At 36.4% G+C, this 26,377-nt stretch overlaps 1 protein-coding gene across 1 annotated transcript in view; it reads right to left on the bottom strand.

The window, feature by feature from the left end:
• The window catches only part of ZEB1 (zinc finger E-box binding homeobox 1), a 127,680-nt gene that overhangs the window by 15,863 nt on the left and 85,440 nt on the right, over positions 1-26,377 (bottom strand). Inside the window, exons 2-5 of the mRNA XM_072854575.1 lie at positions 12,077-12,277; positions 6,687-6,749; positions 4,851-5,012; positions 1,536-1,738 (exon numbers count right to left, since the gene is read on the bottom strand). Coding sequence (XP_072710676.1) covers positions 1,536-1,738; positions 4,851-5,012; positions 6,687-6,749; positions 12,077-12,277 — 629 coding nt within the window. The remainder of the gene's footprint in view (positions 1-1,535; positions 1,739-4,850; positions 5,013-6,686; positions 6,750-12,076; positions 12,278-26,377) is intronic.

Here is a 26,377-nt window from a genome sequence, read left to right as displayed (position 1 = left end):
CATGCAAATATGGGAAAAGCTTCTAACGCTTTCAACTACTTTATTCTGCTTTTAGGCTTTTAGCTGGAAAAATTGAAAATAAATGCGGTAGCTCACAAAAAAGCACTATACAAAAAGCACTCATAGATTTTATAATTAGAAATAGAAGATGTATATAAGATGATAGTAACTTTAAAGTGGAAGCCAAGCCAATAAGAGAGCAAGACAGAAATGAACTGTTCTTGGGAAAAATATTTGAATAAACAAGAACTACCATGTCAGAATACACTGGTGAGGTTATTCCAAACCCTGTGAGACAGTAAAACCCCTGCAGCAGGATGGCCAATACTTCTTGTAACAATTTTTCCTATTTAATTTACCCGTGAATGTAAACACTCAGGTATAAAAATGTATAATAAATTTTTAAGCCTGTTAAATTCTTGGACTTAGTGATACTTTGCAGAACAGAGGCTAATACGCAATGTGTAAAAAAGCACCTCCTTTACTCTGTGTTACAGCCTTTCGGTTTAATGAAAGTTCTGTTGGTTTGGAGCTGCAAGAAATAATGAAGTACCTGTCCCTTTACATTCTTTTCACTGTTCACTGTTTTGCATCTTTCTGTGATGTTTCTCTCCTGTTTCCTCTCTGGAGAGTATCAATCTTTTTAGTCTGTCCTCAGAAGGGAACATCTCCAAGCCTCTCTCTATAACCTAGTGGTGGAAAATATGTATTTTTTTCCCTTGGATAATTCCTGACTGTTTCAGTGAGTTTCAGTTGGTTCCTGAGCCTCAGGGTGCCTCTGATAAGCTATGGAAGCATGTAATTCGGGATGGATGATAGGAAATTGTGGGGATAAAAGAAGAAAAGAAAAAGAGAGAGAGAGGAACAAAATCTCAGGACCTTCCGTAGTGACGAGATGGCTAACTCACGGAAGGCATTTCAAGGAACCATGCCCTCAGGTCAGCCCACGAACCACAGAAAACAAGTTCAGAATATCTTTAGCTTGTTTTATTGCTTCACTTAGTACTGAAATGTATTTTATGCACAAATTATTTGTATATTGTCTTATAGCATGGATTGTATTTAAAAACTGTATCTCACAGTTCAAGCAAACGAATCAACACAATGGTTTGCTTCTTCATGGCAAAAATGGGTACTGTAAATTTTGAATTAGCCAAACAGGATTTATGAAAGAAAAAGGTAGGTCTTTCACTAAAGATTTGAGATTAAATTTGAGTCACAATTCTTACGTAATGTTAGACAATGAACAGGAAAACCCTAATTACCTATAAATGCAATAAAGCACTTCTGAAAACTACAATTTAAACCCAACCATCCTGCCTAGATAAATAAAAGCACAGATAAATAAAATTCAGATCTCATCCTTTGACAGCTATGAAAAAGGCAGCAAGTTTAAGTGTGTGCTCCAGGATTGGGACTTCAGCATGTAGATGATCTGATATGAACAGCTTACTTGCTGTGTACATTTTTGCTCACATAACAAATCACAGCATTGTTACAGAGGACGATAAATCCTTAATTCAAATGCCACTTACTTGATCTCTTCCTGATTTGTGTGATGTCATGTGGCGGTCGAGCTGCGTTCTGTATGCAAACGTGTAACTGCACAAGGAGCAACTAAAGTTATCTTCATTTTTTTCATGGCGATATTTAATGTGTTCCTTCAGAGAGGTAAAACGCTTGTAGCCTCGATCACAATATGGGCAAGTAAGCAGTTGGGAAAATGCATCGGGCGTTCCTACACAGGAGAGATAATACACCATATTTAAATAAATGTAAGCTCCAAACTTATTGACATCAACAAATATGCTTTACATTTACATATATGACTGTAAGAAAACATGCAGCTGCTAGAAGCTCCATCTGTTTTAGAAAAGGAATAACGATAATTTATTTTTTTTCCACAGGTATGATGTTACTAACTACAGTATGGTACAGTTGCCCCAGTGTACACTGGAGAGAGTCAGCACAATATGATTACCCAAAACCTCTCACGGTCCGTTGGACTTCCAATACAGCACTAGAGCTTCTACATGTGTATTTCTGATTAAAAAGTGGTCTAAAAATTGTGAAACATGGTCTAAGATCTAGTAATCTTTGTAGATCTGGTTAGCTCAATCACAGGCAATCCTGAAATCCTGTTTACAAATCAATTTAAGTCTATCACTGAAACATTTAATGGTGATCCTCTTTTCAGTTCCTAAGCAATAAATAATATTTGCAAGCTTCAGAGAATAATTTTTTCTTTCTCTTTACCTAACGCAGAATCATAAATGAAAAGAGAACTGAAAAAAAAAAGAGTAGGGAAAAAAAAAAAAGAGTAGAAACATGGTTTATAATTCATATACACAGATATGTACCTTTTAGGAGACTGAAACTGAATATTAATTTCACAAGTCTATTTCTGAGAAGTCACCATTTATGAAGCTTAACTCCATCTCTTATCAGCATATATTTATCCCCCATACACAGTAACTTATTCTATGCTTGAAAAATTAATTTTTTAAAGGATTGGAAAAAATCTTTCTTTATAGATTGATAACAGTGTGTTTAAATAAATGTAGCATCTGCTGTATTTGATCAAACTATCAATTTGTAAGGTGCGGTATCCTCCAAGGACCATGCTACTCTTCCAGGCTTCAAGGGAAATGGGAAACAAATTTGCAAGGATGCACCTATGCACCGTGCTGAAGTGAGAGCAGGAGAGGAAGGTGGAAGGTCTTTACTGATTATCATTTTATACTCTGAAGCACGAGGGGCAAATTTGTACACATTGTCATTTTAAGTTGCAGAACTATAAGCATTATAAATACTCATAAAATTAACCAGTACTTTAGAAAGTACTCCTGAATTATTTATTTTCATGACCTCTTCCAGCAGTTATTACTATAGATTAATTATATGCTCTATAAAGTAGCAATTCGTTCCGTTTGTGTGGAATTTACTGACTTTATTTTTACTGAACATGCCATTGTTCTTGCAACAGTGGAAAAGGAAGAGTCAGACCAGTTTTCATTGTTACTAAAAAACACCACCTTCTCTCTCATATAGGTTCTTTTACACCTGTTATGGTAACAGGCAAGGTAACACTCGTATTGCTCTGGTTTTTGTGTTGTTCTACCCTTTTCTGCTTTTCCTGGATTACCTGGGTTGTCCAAAAATGAACCCATCCCCACATGTGTAGACACAGTATGCTTCCCTTCAATTCTCTTTTTTCCCAATCTACAATTCAGTTCACCTGACATAAAGAATACTCCATTTCACCACAAATACAACTCAGTGGAAATGTCAGAAGCATGTTAACTTAAATTCTGTTTCCATTGGAGCAAATGGCAAAATGGCAATGGTTTCCCAAAGCCAGTAAAGACCCTAATTCTCTGTCACTTCTCTTGTCTAGTCCCCCAGTTTGGAAGCATGTATCTTTAGCAAATATCGCTATATTTTTGGCATTTTCTGTTCCAAAGGATTAAAACACTGAACATTATTATTCAGCATTGTGATTTTCAGAATACTTCCATGTGAACTCACTGGGTTAGGTCCAATTTAAATTATTAATACAAATGTGTATTTTTAATGATTACATGGAAATCATATTGCAAGGCTGTAAAATTAACTTGACAATCTGTGCCACTGCAACCACAGATTAAAATCTTAAATTAATTAAATTGTAATTTTTAAGATGCTACTGTTGAGCATATATCTTACTTGAATTTTGCAAAACTTGTAAAGTAAACCACAAAATTTTAGTAATTCAGGTCCTATTTCTGTATATAAACAGGCATGTACACAGTTTAAATTTCTCAAATATTTTAATTTACTTTTTTTTTGCTAAAATCTCTAATAACAAAAAATTGCTCGAAGAGCAGAACAAAATTGTTAGCATTACCCCTTTTACTGCTCTCCCTTAGGCTCCAGTAGAGTAATACAGCAACAATGACATTTTTTGTTCAATTATGTACATTTTTTTAAGCAACTGGAACACAACAACTCCTAATCCTTTATGTAGGATGTTACTTTCTTTTGAAAAATCTTAAAATACTCCAATAAAGGAACACAATCTGGTTGAAACTGCAGTTGTCACAGGTTATGAAAGCTGAACGCTTCAGAAAGTGGCGCAGAATGCAAAACTAATCTGAATAGGTTTTGCCTTCATATATTTCATGATGAAGATGCCTTCAATGTTTCATGATGAACAAATGAACAAAGCATGACTTCTCATCTCACTCAGAAGAGCATCTTAAGCATGAAACTTCCTTAGAGAAAAAAGACATCTACTTAAAAATAACAACAGGTCATTATTTTTTCACATAAACATTTTTGTATAAACAATGCTTCTTTTTTCTCCACTACTGTCTTTTCAGGAAAAAGCCAAAAAAGTCCGTCATAGACTGACTACCTAATAAAAGAACTCCTATCTAATAGATCCTTTTGGGCGTTTTGTTTAGAAATAGAAATAGAAAAAGAAACAGGTTATAACTCCTCCTAAGTTATTCCTACATAAAATCACACTATCTTGCTTCACTCTCATTATCGTTAATAAATGTTTGTTCTGTTCTTTCATATAATGCTACTGAATGGATTTATGAAAGCTTGAATTTTTATTTCCAGTTACTGGAGGTTATCATTTAGGTACCCGTACAAGTGAACCCCAGTGCATGTTTTGTTTCACAACATCAAGTAGTAATGTTTTTTGCATGATGATCCCATCCTCTTATAATTATTTAACTAAGATTTTTTTTCCCCCCAAGTTACACATGTATGCATTGTTGTCTTCTAAAATACAACAGAACTTTTGGGTCAAGTAATTAGTACAATCTATTTTGTAAGAACCGAACTGGTGGCATATTTACCATTTTCATCCTGACCACTAGCTTCTGGCGTGCCTTGTCTCTGGTCCTCCTCAGGTGCTTCAGGGTAGATAACAGCTGTATCTTCTTGTTGAAGGAATTCTTCAACATTAGGGTCATGGTTTTGTTCATTTTCTGCATCAGAATCACATTCATCTTCTTTTACTAAGAGTGAAAAACAAGACACAAGATATGAAATGAAGAGTTTAAAAAGAACATAAATGAGATTCGGTAACTCACATCGCCAAATCACCCTCTGTCCAAGGATTTCAAAACTCTTTACAAATACTAGTATCGGTCAAGCCCTTTAAGATGCAGGAATATGCCAAGTTTTAAAACAGAGAACCAGTGGCATAATGGCATTAAAAAATTTGACTAAAAACACAGTCTGCCTCTTCAACTCAGTGCATTTTTATAATTTTAGATTTAGCTGTTCCCCTCAACTTCCCTAAAAATCTTAAAGGCAATATTAATTATGATTTAGCTCTTGTAGTTTGAAGGCCAGCTCACCGTCTGGGCTCCTATGTTTGCAAAAGTAAATTTGTTGCCTTCAAGACATAATTTTTAATGTTATTTAAGACCTGTTCATTCGCTCAAGCCCAGAAGATATTTAAACTCTGAATAACAAGTTGGCTGGCTGAAATGCAGCAAACTTGAACTTTGAGTGGCTGCTTCTCTGGTGTTGGAAATGGCTATCGAAAAGGTTTCAGATCTAGTTAACATCCTTCAACATTTTCCACTTTAAAACTTAAGAGAACAATCAATGAACAACTGTATTTCAAAGTTAACAAATAACAAATTAAATATTTTACTTAATGTTTGTATGATAAATATTTGCTACCACGTATTTGCCTAAATACATTGTTCATAGAGTTTACTTTCACCATGGTGGAACATTCTGTGAGAGCTCTGCCTGTGGCACACTAAATCATGACAGATCTCCTCCACGAGTAATAACGTGAGGTATATTTTTAATAGGAAGGGGAAGTTTTATGATTCATCTCTCCGTGTGAAGTCACAGACTCAATTTACAATTTGACACAACCTTTTTATGACATGAGGCAGTCTCTCACATATAGACTGTAATGCAATACCTAATGTAGTTCTCCATACTTGTTTGGAGAGATCTCACTTTATAGTAACTAAAAAGAATGTGTGAATCTACAGTTTTAAACATATCAATGTCTAGTTTTGGTTTTTTTGGGTTTTTTTTTTTTTTTTTAAATAAGGCTTACCTGATAATATCTAACTATTTAGTGTTAAGGGCATTAAAAAAAAAAAGTATAAAAATCTTTTAAAAAGCTGGATGGGCTATACGTTAAATTTTTTCTCAGTGAGAGAAATAACAAGATAACAAAGCGTCTGGTTTTGTTTCGTTCTGAAACTGAAGTACACATTTTATTTTGCCTTCTGTATAATCAATACAAACAGAGGAGTTGATAATAAAATACAATATTAGCTTAAGTTTATTGTGGTATATTCCTTATTAGTTTAAAACACTATCTATTGACTTGTACTTGTATTCTATACAACTACGCGTAAGATCGGTGCTATTCCTTGCTTTGCTCTTCGGAGACGCGGGGCTGTGGTCAGCCCCCACGTGAGAGGACTGCTCTGTGTCACTGCTCAGCTACGCCTCCGGACCCGGGACATCCGAAAGGAGCCCAGACTGTTCTTCCTCAGCTAAAACACTGTTTACAATTTAAGACCTCTAGCATGGAAGAGCAAAGCACTTTATAAAGAGAGGTGGGAGAATTTTAAAGATTTCAGAATGATACTCACCTAGCCAAAATTCAATAGCACTTTATGAATAAGGGACTCAGACTAACAAAGAAATACCTGTACATCCAACTTCATCTGTCTGAGCTTCAGGCCCCAGGATTTCCTTTGTTTCTTTTCCAGCTGAAATAGTACATTTCACAAAAAGAGGAATGAATATTAAAAAAAAAAAAACAAAGCAAAACAACAAAAAAAGCCACACACACACCAACTTAATGTATGAGTTATTTCTTCAGCAATTTTTTCCATTTCTGTATTGTTTAGAAGAACTGCATTTAAGCACACTGTTCTTTCAAAAATGTGGATTGCACATTATTTCAGCAGTGTGTAATCAGTTGAACCACAAAGATACTCCATGGTTAAAGAAACAAAAGCTTAAAAGGAAGCAATACTAAACACTAACCATTATTTGAAGAGAGGTGAAGACAGGGACAGCATGTTTCTCCAGCAAATACAGTCAGCTACTTAAATAACCCTATCTACAAATGCAGCTATCTGATACACTGGAATATAATTTCCGGAAATCAGAGTATCATAAAACAAATACATTTACATTATTTTCTCCAATTAGCAGTTTTCAGAAATGATTGATAATTTGCTGGTAATGTCTGCAAACAGCTACCTAATGTGTTCTCTTTCTTGTAAATTGTCTAGAAACCACTTATAGGCTGCAATTGCTTAAACAAACAAGGATTTTAAACACGCGCTCCCCACTTCAGATCAACTGTGCACTACAAAAACGTTTCTCATATTAATTCCAATGTTCAGTACGGGTTTGAAGGTACCAGACATCTGCAGAACTAAGGCTGCGGAGCCTACCTGCCTCCGGAGCTCCACCAGCTCCTGCTGAGCTGCAGCGTTCAAGGATGCAGCATGGATGTTTTAACTCACTACGGGTTGTTGGTTCAAATCAATAAACAGCCCCAGCTGCTCCTAATTTACGTTCGTTGGGTAGCCTGGACTGGGAAGTTCCTATTGGAAAGGCCACTGCTGCCATTTCTGTCAGTACCTGGCTTACGGCAGGAGCGCACAGGAAAGCTATGTTGGTTGTTTCGCTCCTTTATCAGTAGTATGCTATGCTAATATATGTGAAATTCAAGCATTATTTCATAGTTTTATTATGGAAACCGTAGATGCTTCAGAGCTACACTGCAGAAAAAGACTCTCACCTGACAGAGGAGGTTAGACTACACAACTGCCCTGATCTGAAACGGTGACTGTTACACTTCTATTCACCTTACTTCACTCTACTTCAGCGCAGGGAAAAATCCTTTGGTTTGGCTAGTCAAAACCCCAGAGCATTCCAGCTTTTTAATTACAGGAGAAACCAATTTCTCCTTTATATGGAAGATGATAAATTCTACGAGAACTTTTAAGTTCTCAGATAATAGCAGCTTCCTCAAAGGAAAAGATTGTTAATTCTGTCTACTTTGATAAAATCCCACAGACCCAAAATATCTGCAGAGTCACAAACAAGAAATATGCTTAAAAGGAAACTGTAACTCTTAAATCTTACTTTAATTTTAATTGTCATCTAAAAAATTCCCCCAAACAGTCCATATTTTATTGGTCAATACTGGATTGTGAACTAATTATATTTTTGGCTCACGATACCACAGACTTGGTTCAGAATTTGTAAGATGGATGATTGCATGCAATGCAAATTTAAATCCAAAATTTAATTTCTTAAAAACAATCATGAGGCAAACCCACTCTTTTTCTTTAAAAAGGGCTTGTGATTTTTTCCATTATGAAACAGCCTTTATGGAAGAGGGGCAATATCAGAAAGTTATTACTCATAGAAATTTAAATTATAGCGTCTCTATCAAATTCCATTGGCTTCAGTACACATAAAAACTATGCTTCCCAAGGGAATGTCAAGGAATTTATGGCATTGTAGATTAATCGCCGTGAAGTTAAAAACCCTCTCAATTCTAATAATCATAACCTCTGTTTGGTACTGTCCCTTCCCAATATCTAAAAGTGGGGTGTAAGACAGGGAGGAGCCCTTTTCCAGAGGGGGTGATCTTCCTTAATGCTGTAGGAATAATTAGTCATTTCAAAAATGGTAAGTAGAGCTCCATCTTTATAGTTACGTATGGTCCACACAGGAAGGCAACTTTGCAATTGTGCCCTCAGAAGCCCCGTTACCACGCTGCAAATACAGCTGCTGCGAAACAATGGAAAGGGATGTGATAATGGGGGAACAGATCTTAAGACACTGTTCCACCAAGCAGAAGTCACAGGTCTGAACTCCAGAGGAAATTTAAGCTACCTGCTGAATGACCGCTTAAATACAGGTCTACATGAATAGCATCTAGGGCATGAATATCCATCTTGGCATTCCATCTGGACATACCAGGTAACTGTAAAACACGTTCTTGGACTTCTGTATCTCGTCATTGCTTATGAGCAGCTGCTTAGAGATACGGTGGGACTTCCTAGGGTTAAATGCTAATGATTTTAAGACCACAGGCAACAGTGTGTACTAGCAGCGAACATGCATGAGACAATCACTGTGTCATAGGCTGACGTAAAGATCTCTGCATGGGTAAGATAACTGATCAAATTTAAACCACTAGCAAAATGGAAATTTTGGTTGTAGGCAGAAAGACAAACTTCACTGAAATTTCCACCGCAGTCTTGTCTTCAGAGAAGGGAATAGATTCCAAAGCCCATCAAAAGAGTTTCTAATTTAAATTCTTTAGAGCTAATTTTCTGATATGCATGTAGCAAGCACTATTTACAGCTTACAGTATTGCCTGGTTGTTTGCTGCTGTGAGTAAATACTTGACCAAAAGATGCCACACTTTTTTAGCCTTCCTCCCAAAGGAAATTAATACAAAATAGCACAGCAACCTTCCTCAGCAACCCACCACAATGAAAGAACACAATTCATCTTACGGTACATAGGCTCAACCTAAAATTTGATGAGTTAAAGGAATTTTTGAGTTCCAGGAAGAGCTTAAACATAAAACATAACTTCATTGATTTTTAAAGGTTATTTCAAGGTCTGCACAATTTCTTTAAATTTTTAGTTTTTCAAAGATATCTTAGTTCCAGGTCTGAGATCGCTAGATTTGCTAAATACTTATAATACATAATAATGCTTTTTAAGTGTATTAATATAGTAAGTCAATAAGTTTAACCTTTGCTTTTTTTTAAAATTGTAGCATACGTTTTACTTTATACTAAAGCAAAAAAAAAAAATCATATTACAGAACCATTGCATACATGAATGCTGGCACGTTGCCAACAACTTGTGCAGGATACACGTGGTTCACTTTTTCAAACCCGTATGACTGTTTCAGTTAAACCTCTTGAGATACACACCTTATATTTAAAACACCTGTTCCGAAGGTCTTTTAGAAATTCAGTTAGAATGACTGGAAACGGAAGGAAACTAATCTGATAAAGAAATGTTACATGTGTTGTTTCTATTCTTGGGCATTTGTGAACAGAATAAATATGTAAAAAACGCTTTCTGTCAAGTTTAGCTAAAACCAGGAACTTTCAATACTACTTTACCGATGAAACACAACTTACTAAAAGTGCTGTAGTGTATGTTTTCTAAAAATAATCACCAGTCCTGAAGATGGTATTAGTGTTGCACAGACACCCATCCCAGTACCTTTCCCTGGTATGAGAGAGATCACATATTCAATACCTTTCTCTTCAGATTTCTAATGTGCAACCAAGACTGAGGATATGATTTGCAGCTCACACTTTTCCTTCTAGGAAAGCTATAAAAAAGTAAATAGTACTTTACCATAGCAAATCAAAGCTCCATAAAACCTAATGTAGCCTCCATTTTTCTCATGTAGTTATCACCAGAAATTCAAACAATTTATTTAAAAAAACCTTACTATCAAATAAAAACTCTCCAGACTGCTACAAAAGAGGCTTCAGAAGACATAACTTTTACAGAAGAAATTTATGGTAGTTTGAGCAAGCCTGTATGGCAATTGTTTACTCTTTTGCCTGTGTAAACACTGATGAAAGCCTGTCTTCGTCAGCAATGACCAAGGCAGAGAAAATATTGCCTACATTGTGATTCTACTATCACAGTAGAATTTGGTTCAAATGCTTCATTTTAGCAAACAAATTTTAAAAGGTTAAAAATGGTACATTTGAAATAAGGAGTCAAAAAATTTTGACGCCATCACATGTCTAGAGCTCTGAAAACCCCCAGAAGGTTGCCTGAGGCAAGACACTGTGTCATGACTACCTGTAGGTACATCTGCAGGAAACGTTCAGTCCAAAGGGTCTTGACCCAGCATCTCTGTGAGCCAGTGCTCTTCTTCACTCCCTATTTCAGGTTTCCTATGCTTATGCTTGAAGGGTTCAAGAAATAGTCTACACACAGCCCATTTTTATGTAACTGCCATTCCTGATAGATATAGCCTGCAGCAGAGCAAAGATATTACAGAACTAAGAAAATTACCTACCTAATAATTTAGCTCCAAAATACTCATTTCCCTGCACAGCATACCTTGGCAATAGCAGCTATGTAAAAACAGGCTGAGCTGATGCTATTCTTTGAACTCTCAGCTGCTCTCTCTCAGCTGGATTGCAGTTAGGGACCATATGACTGCTTTCCGTTTATTTAGATGTGAGGTCATGCAATTTGTCTTAAACCACCAGTTTTAACAAGGTGGATGCTAAAGAACTGCGGCTCTTGTTCAGACACAAACAGGGATATGCCGGAAAATATTCTGTATCTTTCAGGGGATTAAGGCCAAATTCCACAATAAATTCCACTAATTCATGCATTTATCCCTATTTGGCTCAAATGTAAGCATGCTGTGTGATATTATGAAACTCAGTATCTGATTCCACAGTGAAAAAGGCCCATTTCCTGATTGCTTCAAATTTTCAGCTTCTAAAGCTGCTGCGTAATATGTACAACATTTACCTCCTTCCAGTGTTTTCAAAATACAGATTCATTATGAGTAAAATAGCCAGTTCTAAAACTAATAATCTAAAAATTATTTTTTCTGGCTATATTTTACAAGGGAAAAGGCAGAAGCAGCTCACAGGGAGAAATTTAGATCTGAGTATTATTTTGTTTCATGTTTTTGGCTTACTGCTTACTCCCCAAACTGAGCAAACCCTGAACCTTACCGGGAGCTATGGCAGAGACCTGCCGTGCAAAAAGACTTGGAAAAACTAAAAGCAACTAACTAGTCTCTGATCATCCTCGAGAATGCTGCATCTACAGATTTGAAGCTCCTGTTTAACAATGCCAACGGAATGAATGCACCTCCAAATCTGCCTCAAATATTAAATAAAGAACATAAAATATATTACAATAAATGCGTTAGAAAACCTCTTTTTTGATTGTGAATATTACAAGTTATTTCAGTAACAAAGTGACCAAAAAAAGTTCTATTGAATTTTCGTTTTAGAAACCTTTCTCTGCATAGCATCATCAGTGAAAACGAACATACCTTCATCGTCCCAGCAACTGTTTGTACTCCCTTCTCTTTCACTGTTTTCTGGTAATACTGTATGGTCTGTTGGCAAGTCATCTTCTGGCACACTAGCATCACAGTCTGCTGCATCAGTTACACTTTCTTCTTCCACTATATGCAATTTATCTTCATCGTCTGAATCCGAGTTTGCTTCTACCACGTTATTATAATTGGTGACTGTGGACAGACAAAAAGCAAAATACTGATCAATATACTCTTAATTTACAGCACGGAGGTCCAAAGCGTTCAGTACTGTGGCCAGATGCTATATCTGGGGTATCTCTATGGAGTCACATTATTATTTCTTCTTTCCACATGGGGATGGCAGTGGCTTGTGAGCAACTTGGACGTAACGGTGGCACACAAGGACACATCTGACAGCTGCTGGGCTTCCACTGCTGCTAGGAACCACGATACCTCTCACTTCTGCACACCCAGCGTAAGGCTGCACAAGAAAAGGCAGTGGACAACTCCAGAGTTGTCTTCTGGGCCACACTGAACCGTCAGGCTTCCAACTGGATTGCTCCGATTTGGATACCAGCATTACTGTATGTTTCCTTCAAGAATATTATGGCCTGGTCAATAGTCTGTGAAACACTTAATACTGATAAACAACATTTTGTTACAGACAGACGTGTATAATGAGGATAGGCTGTATGTATATAGCAATCGGTGGGGTATAGAAGGAACAAAACTGTAGGGAAACAACCGGCACTGAAGACCAAGCGACCCCAGGCTGAGCACACTCCAGAGAGGGGGGCTCCGTCGCTCATCTCGGGTCCCACACAGCAAGCCCTTCTCTGCAGTTACGCACGCCAGCTGTGCTCACCCAGTCCATCTTCTCGCTGGCTCTTCCTGTAGCCGATGCCATCCCCATGCTCCGGGTATATGAATCAAGGAGCAATAAATGGGAACAATAAGGAGATTTGATTCAGAAGGGCTAAAGTGCTCCTGATACAAGCTAAAATGCTCTTGTAGTTACACCCAAAGATCACACTAAAGACTCAACAGGATGAATGTGAAAGGAAAAATCTCAGAGGTGACTTAGAAAGGAAATCTTGCATAACATCTTCCCCAGCTACCATGAAAAGGTAATAACTCTACTTTTTCAGCCTGGAGGACATATTGTGAGAGTCTTGTGGACAAAGGATTACACAATGATATACATGTTTCTGTCATATGGGAGCAGATTATTATTCAAATAGTCTTAATTTGTAAGCACAAAAGATCCGTTACGGCCATTTCAATTTAAACTGTAAGGATTATGTATTAAGAAAAAAATTACTTTCACAATCTGTTGAAATGTCTTGTTACCCACACTGAAGTTAAACTATTAAACATTTATAACTATATGTATATTAATTCTTCACAGCCAAGTTTGAACTTCTTACTGAAATGCTTCAAAATACAATTTAAGAAAGAGAATAAATTTATTGATGAATAAACTATCAAGACTTGTCTTGGCTGCAGTACTCCTTCAGTGGTTATCAGAATTATACCTGGGAGGCACAAAATCACGCTACTTTGTGATACCTGCATCCTGTCACTGTGAGCACACAAGAAGCCAGACTGATTCTTTCATGTGAAATCCTGCCTATTAAGGTAGATAAATAGCAAACTAGACTCCTGCTCTTCTGAAGTTAGCTTTTTCTTTTTTTAAAGTAGATATTCTAGTCATTTAAAAATGCATTTAAGCAGGGAAAGTGAGTAACATTATGAACTGACAGGCTACTACCTCATTTCCTTCCAATTCAGGAGAAAAATGTCTCATCTAGAACATGCATAAGCATGACAAAAGAGCCTTTTGAATTTAAAATGATCATTCCATGTTTCCATATTTTATACACATACTGTGATTTGAAAAATGTAGTAACGCCCCACGATTCATGGTATCGACCTCTTCTAAGACAAAAAATTTAGGCAAATTGCCTAAATACTAGTACCTGGTCCATTTCAATTGATAAATTGATATTCACTTTATATTCTGTAACTGATTTTGCAAAGTAAAATAGGTACTGTAAGGGACGCTGTAACGTTGTGTGAAAGAGAAGACATACATGTATTCCCTCACCAAAGTAGAAGAGATTTTATGAATTTATTTGCCTGAGAAATCGTAAATGCAACTTTAAAAAAAGTGTAGGAAGAGACATAAAACAGAAGGAAGTGGAAAAATTACTTCAGCCTGTTGTTTTAACTGGGTTTTACTGTGATGCTTAGATGTAGAGGATTATTAACGTAAAACACCAATGTATTTACCTTTGCCACACGCAAAGGAGATCACTAAGAGCAGGGATCAAAATTCATAGGCATAAGTTCAGATTTCAGTAATGTAGATAATGAATACTCGATTTTTTAAAAATAAATTTCCTGTTTAGTTTGGGAAATTAAGTGGAATCCCTTATATTAGATTTAGAGTGGTTTTTATGGAAAAGGAATATATAATCAGAAAATTTGTCCTGAAGACTTACACTTCTGGAGAAAAACCATCTTTTCTTCTCCTCATCATATATCATGTGATTTTAAATATAATCTATTAATTATGGCTCTATTTACCTTGAAAGATTTTCATATATTCTCACTACACTCACTCATGTGCTAACTCCACAAAACTTAAAAACTCCTCCTTCCCCATAAAAACTGAGGATCAAATGGTCTTTGGGATTATGGTTCCTTCCACCAAAGATCAGCTGTCAACAAGGCAACACAATAAAATCAGCAAGAAATCTGGCTCTAACATTCCTGTCTTCCTCTTACAAAGAGCTTTGGGGGAAATAAAACTGCCAAACCTGCATCCAAAAGGGTTTGGCACATTTGGGATGTGCCAAAAACAGCAAATACAAATACAATACAAGTACATCAAATACAGCAGAAAGTCGAGCACATACAACAACGGAAACGTCCATATATCTATACGCAACTCTAACTAAATGATTACATGCTGTTTTCTCTCTACAGGATCCTTGCCTCATCTAGTGCAGTGATGGCAAATACACAGGGAACACTCAGTTTTATGGAGTGAACTGAGTATTTGTACGATCCTGCTGCATTTTTTCAGATTGCAAAGTGATTGCTCATTCTTTTTATCCCCATCAGCCAGCAGTGTTCCCAAAGCCTCACTTATAGCATGTCAGCCAAAATGGGATTCATCATTATATATTACATATTATATATTATATACAATACATTGTAACTATATATTATATAATTATATAATTATATAATTATATATTATATATAATTTCCCTACATGGCATTCAGCAGTTATGCTTCAAAACATGTAATTATCTGAACTGGAGTAGGGTGATGGTATCTCCATTTTACAGAGAAGAAACTAGCTACTTAAAAACCAGAGGATTCTTTCGGCAATCCTGGCATTGCCACGTCAGTGTAAGGCATTTCGGGCCTTACTTTTCAGAAGACTTTGAATTTTTACAGCATTTTATATATTCAAAGCACACTTGTGTTCATTCCAAATGCAGCTGTGCTCAGAGCCCAGGTACCTCAGCCTGCGTGCCACAGCAACTGGAAACATAGAGATCACCTCCAAAATAAGTGACCTTCCAGAATCACATAAAAACTCCTTGAAAGAGAGAATAAAATCCAGTCTGTCAATGGAGCTTTCAAATGCCTTAGAGAGTGCGCTTTTGATTTCTGCAGCCCTCTACTTAAATGACTATGCTTTCCAGCAATTACGGCAAGAGTTCTGGAGGCAACAGCTTCCTTTAATAAACACCCCTGATTCATTCTCTGGGCACCATTCCTCCTGTGAAAAAATTATGTGATCACATAATTAAAGATCTTATCGTTATGCATACATGCAAGGGACAAATTAAAACAGTTTAAATAATCTTCATTCTGACATTTTCCAACTTTTTTTGAATGCTCGACTTTCAAAGTCAAGTGTTTGATTTCAAAGACTGTATTAATATTCTTTAATACAAACGATGGTTAAAAAACAATCAAACCCTGTAATTTACTGTACTTTTAGCTAATTAAAATTAAAATCCCATTACATGGTACCATACTGATGCCTGCATGGCTGCAAAGCTTAGCTTCAGCAATGCAGATCTGGTCCTGGGGCCCTATGAGACTAAGGGGTGGTAGTAGCAGGCTGCTGTCTTCATTTGCTTCAGACACATTTTGCCTACACCTTTCACAGTTATTTGAAGACATTAAAGAAACCCTGGAACTACAGCACCTGGCATCCAACTCCAGGCGTAACCATCCTCCCCCTCTCCCTTCTCCAGTTCAATCCTAGAGCCAAATTTAGACCTTCCCTATCCGCATATCATTTTGAGTGTTTTCTCCTCTCGTCCTTGACGTTTCCTCAGAATAGCCACCACTGAAAGAAGAGGACAAGCAGCTCAGGAGCCTCGCTTGATGCCTGGCACCATAGTAACTGCTGAAGTTCGGAGGAATACATTTAATTAAACCTTTTTGGATAGAAATTGAAATATACTCAATACAAAAGCAGTATGTAGACACTACTGCTTACAATCTCTGAAAGAAATTCAATTGAATATACATAAATGATGACTTCAAGGGGCTTCTAATTTGGCCAAATATTCCATGCAGAAAATAAAAAACACATGTAAAACCTCGCTTAGAAGAACAGTTACAGCTTTCCAATGAAGTAACTACAAATATTTCAAACTTCAGTAATATTTACTTTTAGTTAATGTCATTTAAAAGTAGTGACTATCTAAACAAAGTAATTCAGCCTGGATCACAGAAAACTGGCACGAACAGCAATCAATGTCTCCATGATGAGACACTGCTCTGTGAAAAGCAAGGACGGATAGAGAGGTTACGTCACCCTCAGCCACCGCCGCTCTAGGGACAGCCATCAGCAGCAGGAGAGAAGAAGCAGACCACTGAAGGGAATCTTATCTTCAACTTTAAAAGCTAAGTCTGACTCAGACCATGAACCATGGCTGTAAGCCTCTGAAAACAGGTCACCAGACACGTACATACGATGTATAACAGACTTACTGGCCTATTCTGTCCACTGTATACCATGTAACTTAAATTTTATTTTTATTTTAGCATAAAAATGTATATTATTAAACAGTTTTATTATTAATTTCAGCTTTACTTTCACAGATGAATAGAAAAGAAGGCCTCATTTTCAACATATGTATTACAAATGACACTGAAGACTAAATATTTATTCAATAATTTTTTTTAAATATCATTACTACATATCTTCTGAAATAAAGATGCAATATTCATTAAAAAACAATACACGAAAAATACATCTTATGAACCATAATTACTTCTTTTCCTGTTAATCACCTTCTTGCTACAGTATCCTCATTCTTAAAGAATAAATGATTATCCGTAGTTGAAGCTTTCATTGCTCTAAGAGTAAATGACTGCAAAATGAATTGCTGAAAATGAGCTTTGCTTTCTGGATTTTTACAGTCCTAAATGCAGAGAAGATGTACAATGTTGTGCAATTCTAATTAAAAAAGAAGTTATGTTCAAATGGAATTAGTGATGAAATAGATAAAACAGAAATATATTATTTTGCTGGTTGAATACAGCTAGGAAACCACGATACATACGTCTAGTCAAATTCAAACATGGTATTTAGAAGGAAAAGAATCTTTACTTCTCCAATTGAAAACCAATGAACCCAGGAAATTTAAGGTAAACACTAATATTGCAGTGATGAAAGACTATAGGACTCGCTGTTTCCATAGCATATACTGTAATGGAAGAGTCCCCAAAAAGGCAAGTGACCTGGGTGGCAATAGAGGGAAAGCTTCTCAGAAAGCTGGCAGCAGGTACCCGCTCACCTGCTCACCGCTCCCCCATCCAGATCTGCTCTCACAATCATTAGATGACATGAAAGACGACATTCCCAACATGAAGAATGACCCAGTCAAGGTCACATCAATCAAAATCTGATAGGAATTTACTCATCTCAACAAGAAAAAAAGTATGTGGTGGAGTATGTATTGGAATAATTTGAGATCAGGTGGCAACAGCACAGAATGGCACTAAAAAGAGGGCAGGCTTCAACAGAACTAATCCGTAATCTCTAATATGTATTACCAGGAACTGGAAGTGTACAGAGGGAAGGATGCTTTGAACCTTATCTGTTACAATCTTTTCTTCAATACTTGCCAAGGGTCACTGTGTTTTATGTAGATTCTGGCTGAACATTCTTACTACCTGTCTCTTTTACACCTCTCCATACTTAATCCAAAATCCTACCTATATTGAAAAAACCAACTTTTAGGAATTTGTGAGTTAACACAAACATCCTTGAATCTTTTTAAGATGTTGGACACATGTAATCAACACATATGAGTTGTGTGGGCTCAGTATCTCAACACTGAAAAGGCTGGAGATCTAGAACAAGTGTGAGGGATTCTAATCTTTTAGAAACCCTACTTCTAAAAGCTCTTCCAAGTTCTAATAAAAAAATTTGAAAGCTTTTTCATGAACACTGTTAGAAAAGAAACCTTTGATTCTACAACTCCTGTGCTCTGTGAAGTGCATTCTTGGTTCACGGATTTCTGCGCTGACAGCCTACAATCATCTCTTGGAAACCATTTACTCTGTCAGCTCAACTGAAAATCTGCACCTATATATTATATTGCTCTAGTCTTAAAAATATGTTAAGCAAAATACATCGCAAAGGCAGAAACCTGATAATTTAGCATTCAGTATTTTATATTTAGATTTTAGGGTATACTATTAATTTTATTAATACTCCTGAATTAAATGCCATACTTCCACCTCTCCACTGATAAGCTGCCCAGTATCTTTAGTAAAGTTAGACCTTTATGTTCTTTTCATATTTTTTCTCTCAGTTTAATACATACACTTGAAATTAATAAGTACCTGCCGTGCAATAATATATACGGTACCATGTTACCATCTGAAGTAGAAACACAAGGAAGAGCTTAAGAAAAGGGAAGGCATATGTTGATGCTTCTCCTAAAATTCTCCACCTGTGTCCAGTAGTTTTTTGGCTCCTGGAATTTCTAAATGAGTAAGTTTCTTCTGTTGATTTTGAACCTGCTCTGCACTAGATTCAGTGGGTGTCCCCTAAATCCTCCCCACTTGTGTCCTCTATGCTATTCATGATTTTGTATGTTTCATTGCACAGCCCTCCCTTCCCATGTGAAAAGTTAAAGTTTTCCCATTATTTAAAGAATACATTTTAAATTTAATTTAAAAACATACTTGTAATTTTCAGGAAAGTAATTCTCTTTTTAAGAACAGTATATGTGCTATAAGTGTGGAGAATAGAACTGTATTTTATATACATAAGGTTGATTCACTGTTTATTTAGACATATACACACGTGAGCGTGCTCACACAGGAAAAGGGGAACTGGATTCAGTTCTTCCTCTGCCTGAAGGGATCAAACTTACATCTCCGACATGTGTTTATATAAATACATGAATAGCTGTAAAAATGTAAGTCTAAATATTTACACGTACCGAGCACCTTTCTGATAATTTTGTTTAACTAATAAAAATCTCTCTCAAAATGTTTTTACACCTCTTAACTGAATACTAATGTCCAGTCAAATGCAGCTTGACACACACTTTGATTAAATATTCTGACACAATAAAAACCATAAAATTCAAGAATCTTAATATGCACTAAGGTATATAAATCATCTCAATACACATGTACTGCATTATTTGGTCTTCTGGTCAACTCAAAGAAACTTTGAGTTTAAAATAAATGCTTTGCAAGTGGACTACGTACTAAAACGTGCTCTAAATGCTGTACCAAAAGTGAGACTGAATGTTCGGCTTGGCTTACACAACACACATTAAAATCAATGGTGTAAATACAAATTTTCTGCTTGTCAATTTTAAATTGAGGTTTTAAAATCAATCAGTATCTGACATTAAAAACAAACTGACCCTCAATGTTGAATTTTTCTATTTATATGGCAAAGTCTGGAGCAAAGCCTGATGATCTAAGTCAGCATCAGTTCCCCAGCATTCGGGTAATGGCTACAGCTCTGGCACTAGGCTCTGAGATGACATAAGCGATACTTGGAGCAAATCTGGCAAATATTCCAGCCTCAGTGATTAAATTTTTGCTGCTTGCCTTTGTTCATCTGATTATTACTTTGATTTAGGGTTAACGTAGTCCCATATGCACAATTATACTGGAACAGGACAGTTTGGTAGTGTACTATTTAGAAACCCAGAAGCAGCTCCGGGTTTCCCAGTGGGGCCGACATGGTGGAATTTCTGCTGCAAAGGTGAACAAAGGCAGACAGCAGAGAGCAGCTGGGGAATCTGCTGCTTTGGCTGCTCCTGGCAGGCAGCTGCTTTAGCCAGCTACCTGCTTTGCCTATGACTAAGATGAGTTCTGGGCAGAAGAATATACATATTCCCTCCATCCCCCCCAAACTATTCAAACCACATACCTAAGACATTAGATTTTACTTCTGTATCATTTCTGGGATGCTGAGCCCAACACCAAGTCAGGAGAAGGATCCAAAACCAAGTCCCACTGATTGTAAAGGATTTGTAAGAGTCGCTGGTTCTGATGGCAAGGACAGCGAGCTTGTACCCACACTAGCAGGCAGGATGGTGGAAGAGAAACAGAAATATATGGTAAAACTGCTGACACTGAAGACTTAATGTTCACACTCCGTGTTTCAGGCAGTTTCTTAATAAAACTAGCCTCTAGTCTGGTCTTCTGGATTAAGTTTTCTTCAGTGGCTGCAACACGCTTAAGAGTGCTCCCAGAGCCTATCTTCTCATTTCATATAGAGAAAAGGCACGTTCCCAAGTCAAAGCACAGTGAGTGAGGACAATCAGGAGATTCACTTCAAAGACACAGTCCTGATCTGAATTAAGACACTGAAGGACGTGCACCTGCAGCCAAACACCAATGGAAGGGAGACACACTTCTTGCCTGCAGAGTCTGAAGGATAAAACTTTCCATTGCTCATTCCATTATAAAAATGATTAAATGTGACTGGCACCAAAATCTCAGCCTGTAGAGGGGAGGGAGCTCTTGGGCCATCTACCCTCTTCCTCCCTCCTACAAGCAACCAGGTCATATGCTCCCTTTCACAATTTACTTTCTGAAGGGGTCAATCAAATTCTTGACAGACTCCTGAGTGCAGGACATACCAGCAATTGAAAGGAAAGCTATATGTGGTCTTTCCAGACAGCCAAGAGCTTGTAGTGACAGATGCCGGCCAGAACTGGTAACCACCGTCTGTTAGAGATGAAAGTGGATGAGGTTGTGTGACAAGTTCTATGGATTGAATCCCATACTCCTCAAAAAGAATCTGGATCTATACTGCTAACAAAACATCCTGACAGAGAAGCTGCAATAGCAAGACAGGAAAGCTTGAAAAGGACCTTTGGGAGACAAAACAACGATGGTGCAGAAGACATGGATGCCAGTGAGTACCCAAATCACTAAGCGCTGCAATGTGGGGTTAAAGATGAGTGAATGGCAATGGAGCTCTAGGACTGATAACAAGTTGTCATATGCAGTACATATAGGCCAGTAAAAGAAAGACCACCACCACCTCCTCCCTTTGGGTTGCTTCTTGAATGAAAACCTTTTCTTCTACTCGCTTGAAATATCTTAAGATCATAAGCATGGTTGCTCCCATCTGCAGTGCTGACTGGCATCAAGTCTGAACATTACCAAGTATCATCTAGTAAGATGACCTGACCACAGCAGCCACATGTGTTTAGGTAACTCCTGAGACTGCAGATGACAAGTTCAATTGGGGACACTGGTTTCACACTCATTAGAAAGGTTCACCAAAGCTACGCAGGCAGACCTTGCAACAAGAGGCCTTAGCACAGAGGACTGCTGGGTCACCAAGTGGGTGCTCTTAACGTAGCCCACATACCTTATAGTTTTAACTGTCCATCACCTGAGCAATACAATCACAGCAGTTGTACACCGGGATACTATATAAGCCTTTCCTAGAAACACTAGACTCCAAATGCATGTCACTTTGAATGGCTTTCCAGATGCTGTAATGCTACATGTTAAAAAATTATAGAACTTATAAGGGCAGGAAACAACTTTAAAATCAACTCCAGTGCTCATATGAGAGTTTATTTGCGTGTAGAATTGACATGAGTCCAGAGATGAGAAGTAGAGAGTACATGGACAAGTATTTCAGGTATTAAGTCTTGGTCCAATAATAATTTTAAAATACAGGAAAACATACGTTTAGGTATTTATACTTACATATATATTTTGGTATACCTGGTATACCCATATATAGGTCTGATAGCCTAAAATTAGATTTGGAAATGTATAACTATATATGTATACCTATACATCATACAAAAAGAACCTGATTTTGAAATATTTCTCTTATTAGGGCTACTTCAGCAAAGTAACTTAAGAAATGTAATTTTCAGCACGCTGCTTTGAGACTTTTCATTACTCTGCAGCTCTTCTGTGCTAAAAATGGAAGCTTTATAGCTTTGCAAAATGAAGGCTTTCAGTCTTTCAGTGAGACAGAGGGACTTGCAATGGTTATTTCTCTATTGGATTTGCAAATGATGGTCCTTTTTCTAACAAAAAAGCTAACTATTGTCCGAATATTCTCTCCTTCTAGTCTCTGGATTGATGTAAATTCTACATGCAAATACGAAAATTCTCAGTGGCAGCATAATTTGAAAAATGGTATTATTACAAGGTGCTTATAGGTTTGGAAATACTAAAAATGGTCCCGTAAGAAAAAAATTAACATTCAGAAACAAGACAGCCAAAAGTATACGAGAAAATTAACTGTACCCTTTGCCTGTTATCACCATTGTACAAGCCAAGGTTGCAGAGCTTTCTACAAATGAGAACTTAACTCCGTCTGTGTAATTCCATGTCAACTGCTGCTGTCAGGAAGTTTTACAGAAAATTAAAGTAAGTTTAATACTTTAAGGAAGTATTTACAAAAACCTAGAGTAGTGAAGAGAAAGAACCATATCACCTCCCAGCATTTTTTTTTAAATCTACTGGAAAAACAAGAATTTCAATAATTTCATTATACCTTTAAACATTCAGCAGGGGAGAAGCCATACCTTGGTTCATTTTTCTCTCTCGCAGCTCCCCCATTTTAAATGCTGTCCCTCAGATAGCCTCATAAAATGTAGAAAAGTGTTCACTCATTATAGGTGACAAAACCTCTCCTATGCAACATGGAAGTTTTAACAAGTATTTGTATTTGTAAATGCATGTAGACAAAATAAATATCAAATAGGAGGTAGGGATAGCCATGTAAAGTACAGGCAGGAACATTTGACTAAATCTCTGCCCATTTTTCTTCTCCTAAAGAACATCATAATTTTCCCATAAAACTATACTGACATAAACAGAAAATAGATAAAATCCTGATGTTTATGATTTTTTAAAAAATCTGGATTTTCACAGAATATACTGTGGGGACCAATTCTGAGTAGGCAGCAATGATCTAGTCATGCTCTGCTCCAAATTAGAGAGGCAAAAAGTAGAAACCTTTACCTCAAGTTCTATTTCATTCCAGGTAAGTTTGCATTTCTGTCACCAGTATTAGTTTCATAGTCTATCATTTTACTCAGAAGACTGGAAAAACCAATCTACACATCCGACTGGTGTCCCTCACAGCCAAGTACGGTCTGGCGGCCGCAATGGTTTACTGCCTCTGAGACAACTGAGCATGGTGATCATTAAAATTAAGCATGAGATGTAGAAATATCTGAGAAGCCTTCACCTTTTAGTACCTCCAGTTACTGAACAACTGGAAACAGTAAACTAAACTGAGGAGAGGCTGAGAGGAAGAAGTATTTCCATGGGTTACACAGCCTCTTTTACTCTTCAAAAATTATCTGTCCACTGGTGACTGTACCACTCTGCTCTATGGTCAAAATGCTCTATTTATAAGATGACCGCATTGCTTCCACACAGTTCCTACTCCAGATGCTTGACATTTTTTTTCTTTATAAAACTTTTCACATATAAAAAAAAGTTAGCTAAGAGAAGTATTTAAAAGGCAAGATCATTAATGACTTCCTCAGAAACAGCTTTTTAAAAATAGATGATTTATTACTACAGTAAAAATTAACCCTTGCACACAGATAAAAGTCACCAAGTTTAAGATGAGCCACAGAAAACTGTATAATTAATCGCTACTAGGTACCAATGGGTATTGGTACTAGGTACCAATGGATACTAATCATTTGGGAGAATGTGGTCAGCTATAGAAATTTATTTGATTGCAGCAAGATGGAAATACCCATTGTAAGAGATGTATAGGCATAAAACACAGACACATACCATAGTAGCATGCTTCAAAATTACATACAAGTTCCCTCCGACTAACCAACTTGCTAAAAAAGCGCAATATTCTACTTCTGTTCATAACTGTAGCATAAATTGAATACAACTGTAATACAGTTGCTTTAGACTTATCCCCATTAAAGACTTAATCTGAATTACAGTTTGATAATTACCTTAATCTATACTTAAAAACTTGACAGCCAGGTTTTAGCATTATATATAAAAACTCAGGTCAGTACAAATTCTCAGTTGTAACCAAAATCACTCCATGATGCTAACTCAATCGCTGTGTGAAATAATTGCACTCTTGCATGGGTATCCACTCTTACAGAGCATCCACTGGTGTCTGAATTGGTCTGAATCTTGTGCCATTAATTCAGCTATCATTAGGCCAGGTTACTCCTTCCGGAAGACACAGTCAATATGTTTACAGAAATGTATATTATATATTTCATAATACTGGTGATTTTATATAACATAATTACCTAGGTTTATATACAGTAAATATTTATTTCATGGATAATAAAAAGACTGTAATACAGGAATACCAGTTTCGCTTATAAAGTTTGGAGATCCTCTTAGATACAAGACAGAAGAATGATACTCCAAGTGCCACATTTTATATACAAGACTAGCCTATTATAGCAATTCTTTCTTGCCCCCAAAGTTTCATGACTATCATAAGGTGCCACTAGAAAAGTTTTCAGCATTAAGAAAATTATATATATGGTAGAGATATCACCATAATGAATCAAACGTCCTATGAAGCCCTGACATTTTTCTTTACTAATTCCTAAATTAACAGAACAATAAATTAGGCAACTTCAAACAGATGTTGTATAATCTAAATTAATAAATTATCAAAATAAATTTATTTAGAAAGTATAACTTTATTTTCATATTTCACAACATTTTTCCTTAACCTCTAAGTAATTTATTAAATATACCTTGTGAAAGAGAGCTAGTTTGTCAAATGCATAATGGTCAGCTATTTATTCTGACTATAGATTTAAAAACTCCAGTATTCAAGTAACTCCCCTGGCTGTCCCCTGCTTATGACACAGGAGAAGGGACTTTTTTTTTTTTTTTTTTTTTTTTAAATTGTCTTTTAACTTGACAAGCTACATTTTGGCTTCACTCTGATCTCAAATAATAACAGAAGAGCATTTTCAACGGTATTCTAGGTTTCAGTTTTCAAAATATGGGTCCTAACTTTTGGATTCAGGGTAACTAATTTGTAGAGATTATATGTTATTATCACAACAGAGTGTTATATCAAACATCCTTAATTCACTTTTCCTGAAAATAAAGATTACAAAGAGATGTTAGAATAAGAAAATGTAGACCAGCACAGTTTTAGTATGTAACGTGGATGATCTGGTTTGCTTCACGTAGCTTTGCATCTTGAATAACATGAGTTTATTACGCATATTCATATATGACACGCACATAATTTTTTGCATTTATATTCACAGCTAATCAACCAAAACATTGGCAGTAGAAAATTACTGTCTGGGAGTGGTATGACAAGTTCCAAGTCTCTCCAATTTTTAATTATCTACTATATTTTTACAATACTCATTTTTACATTACAGATTTTTCACATTACTGATTTTTCAATTCTTTTAAAATATTAAACCACTGACCATTTATATAATTTATTTGTGTGAAGTGGGAAAGAAAGCACCACCTAAATTGTAAATGCGGCTTGTTCATTTTGCAAGATAATGAACAGCTATCATTCCCAGAAACCTACTGCAGTGTAGGAGCATGAATAAAGAGACAGTTAAAAAATATGCAATGGATTTACAGTGTTTTACTGGATTTCAAGGGTAGACATTCCCTGGTGTTCTATTTAAACAGGTGGATACATGAGATTATGAAAGGTCTCATTTATCCTGTTTAAATGGAAGTACAAAGCTTAAGGAAAAGTTTAATTTTCAAAAGATGCATTCCATAAGGATAATATATGTTGCTAAAATGACAAGGGGAAAT

Source organism: Ciconia boyciana, chromosome 2 (assembly GCF_034638445.1).
Source record: "Ciconia boyciana chromosome 2, ASM3463844v1, whole genome shotgun sequence".
Taxonomy (NCBI): Eukaryota; Metazoa; Chordata; class Aves; order Ciconiiformes; family Ciconiidae; genus Ciconia; species Ciconia boyciana.
This window is presented reverse-complemented; position numbering and strand designations above follow the sequence as displayed.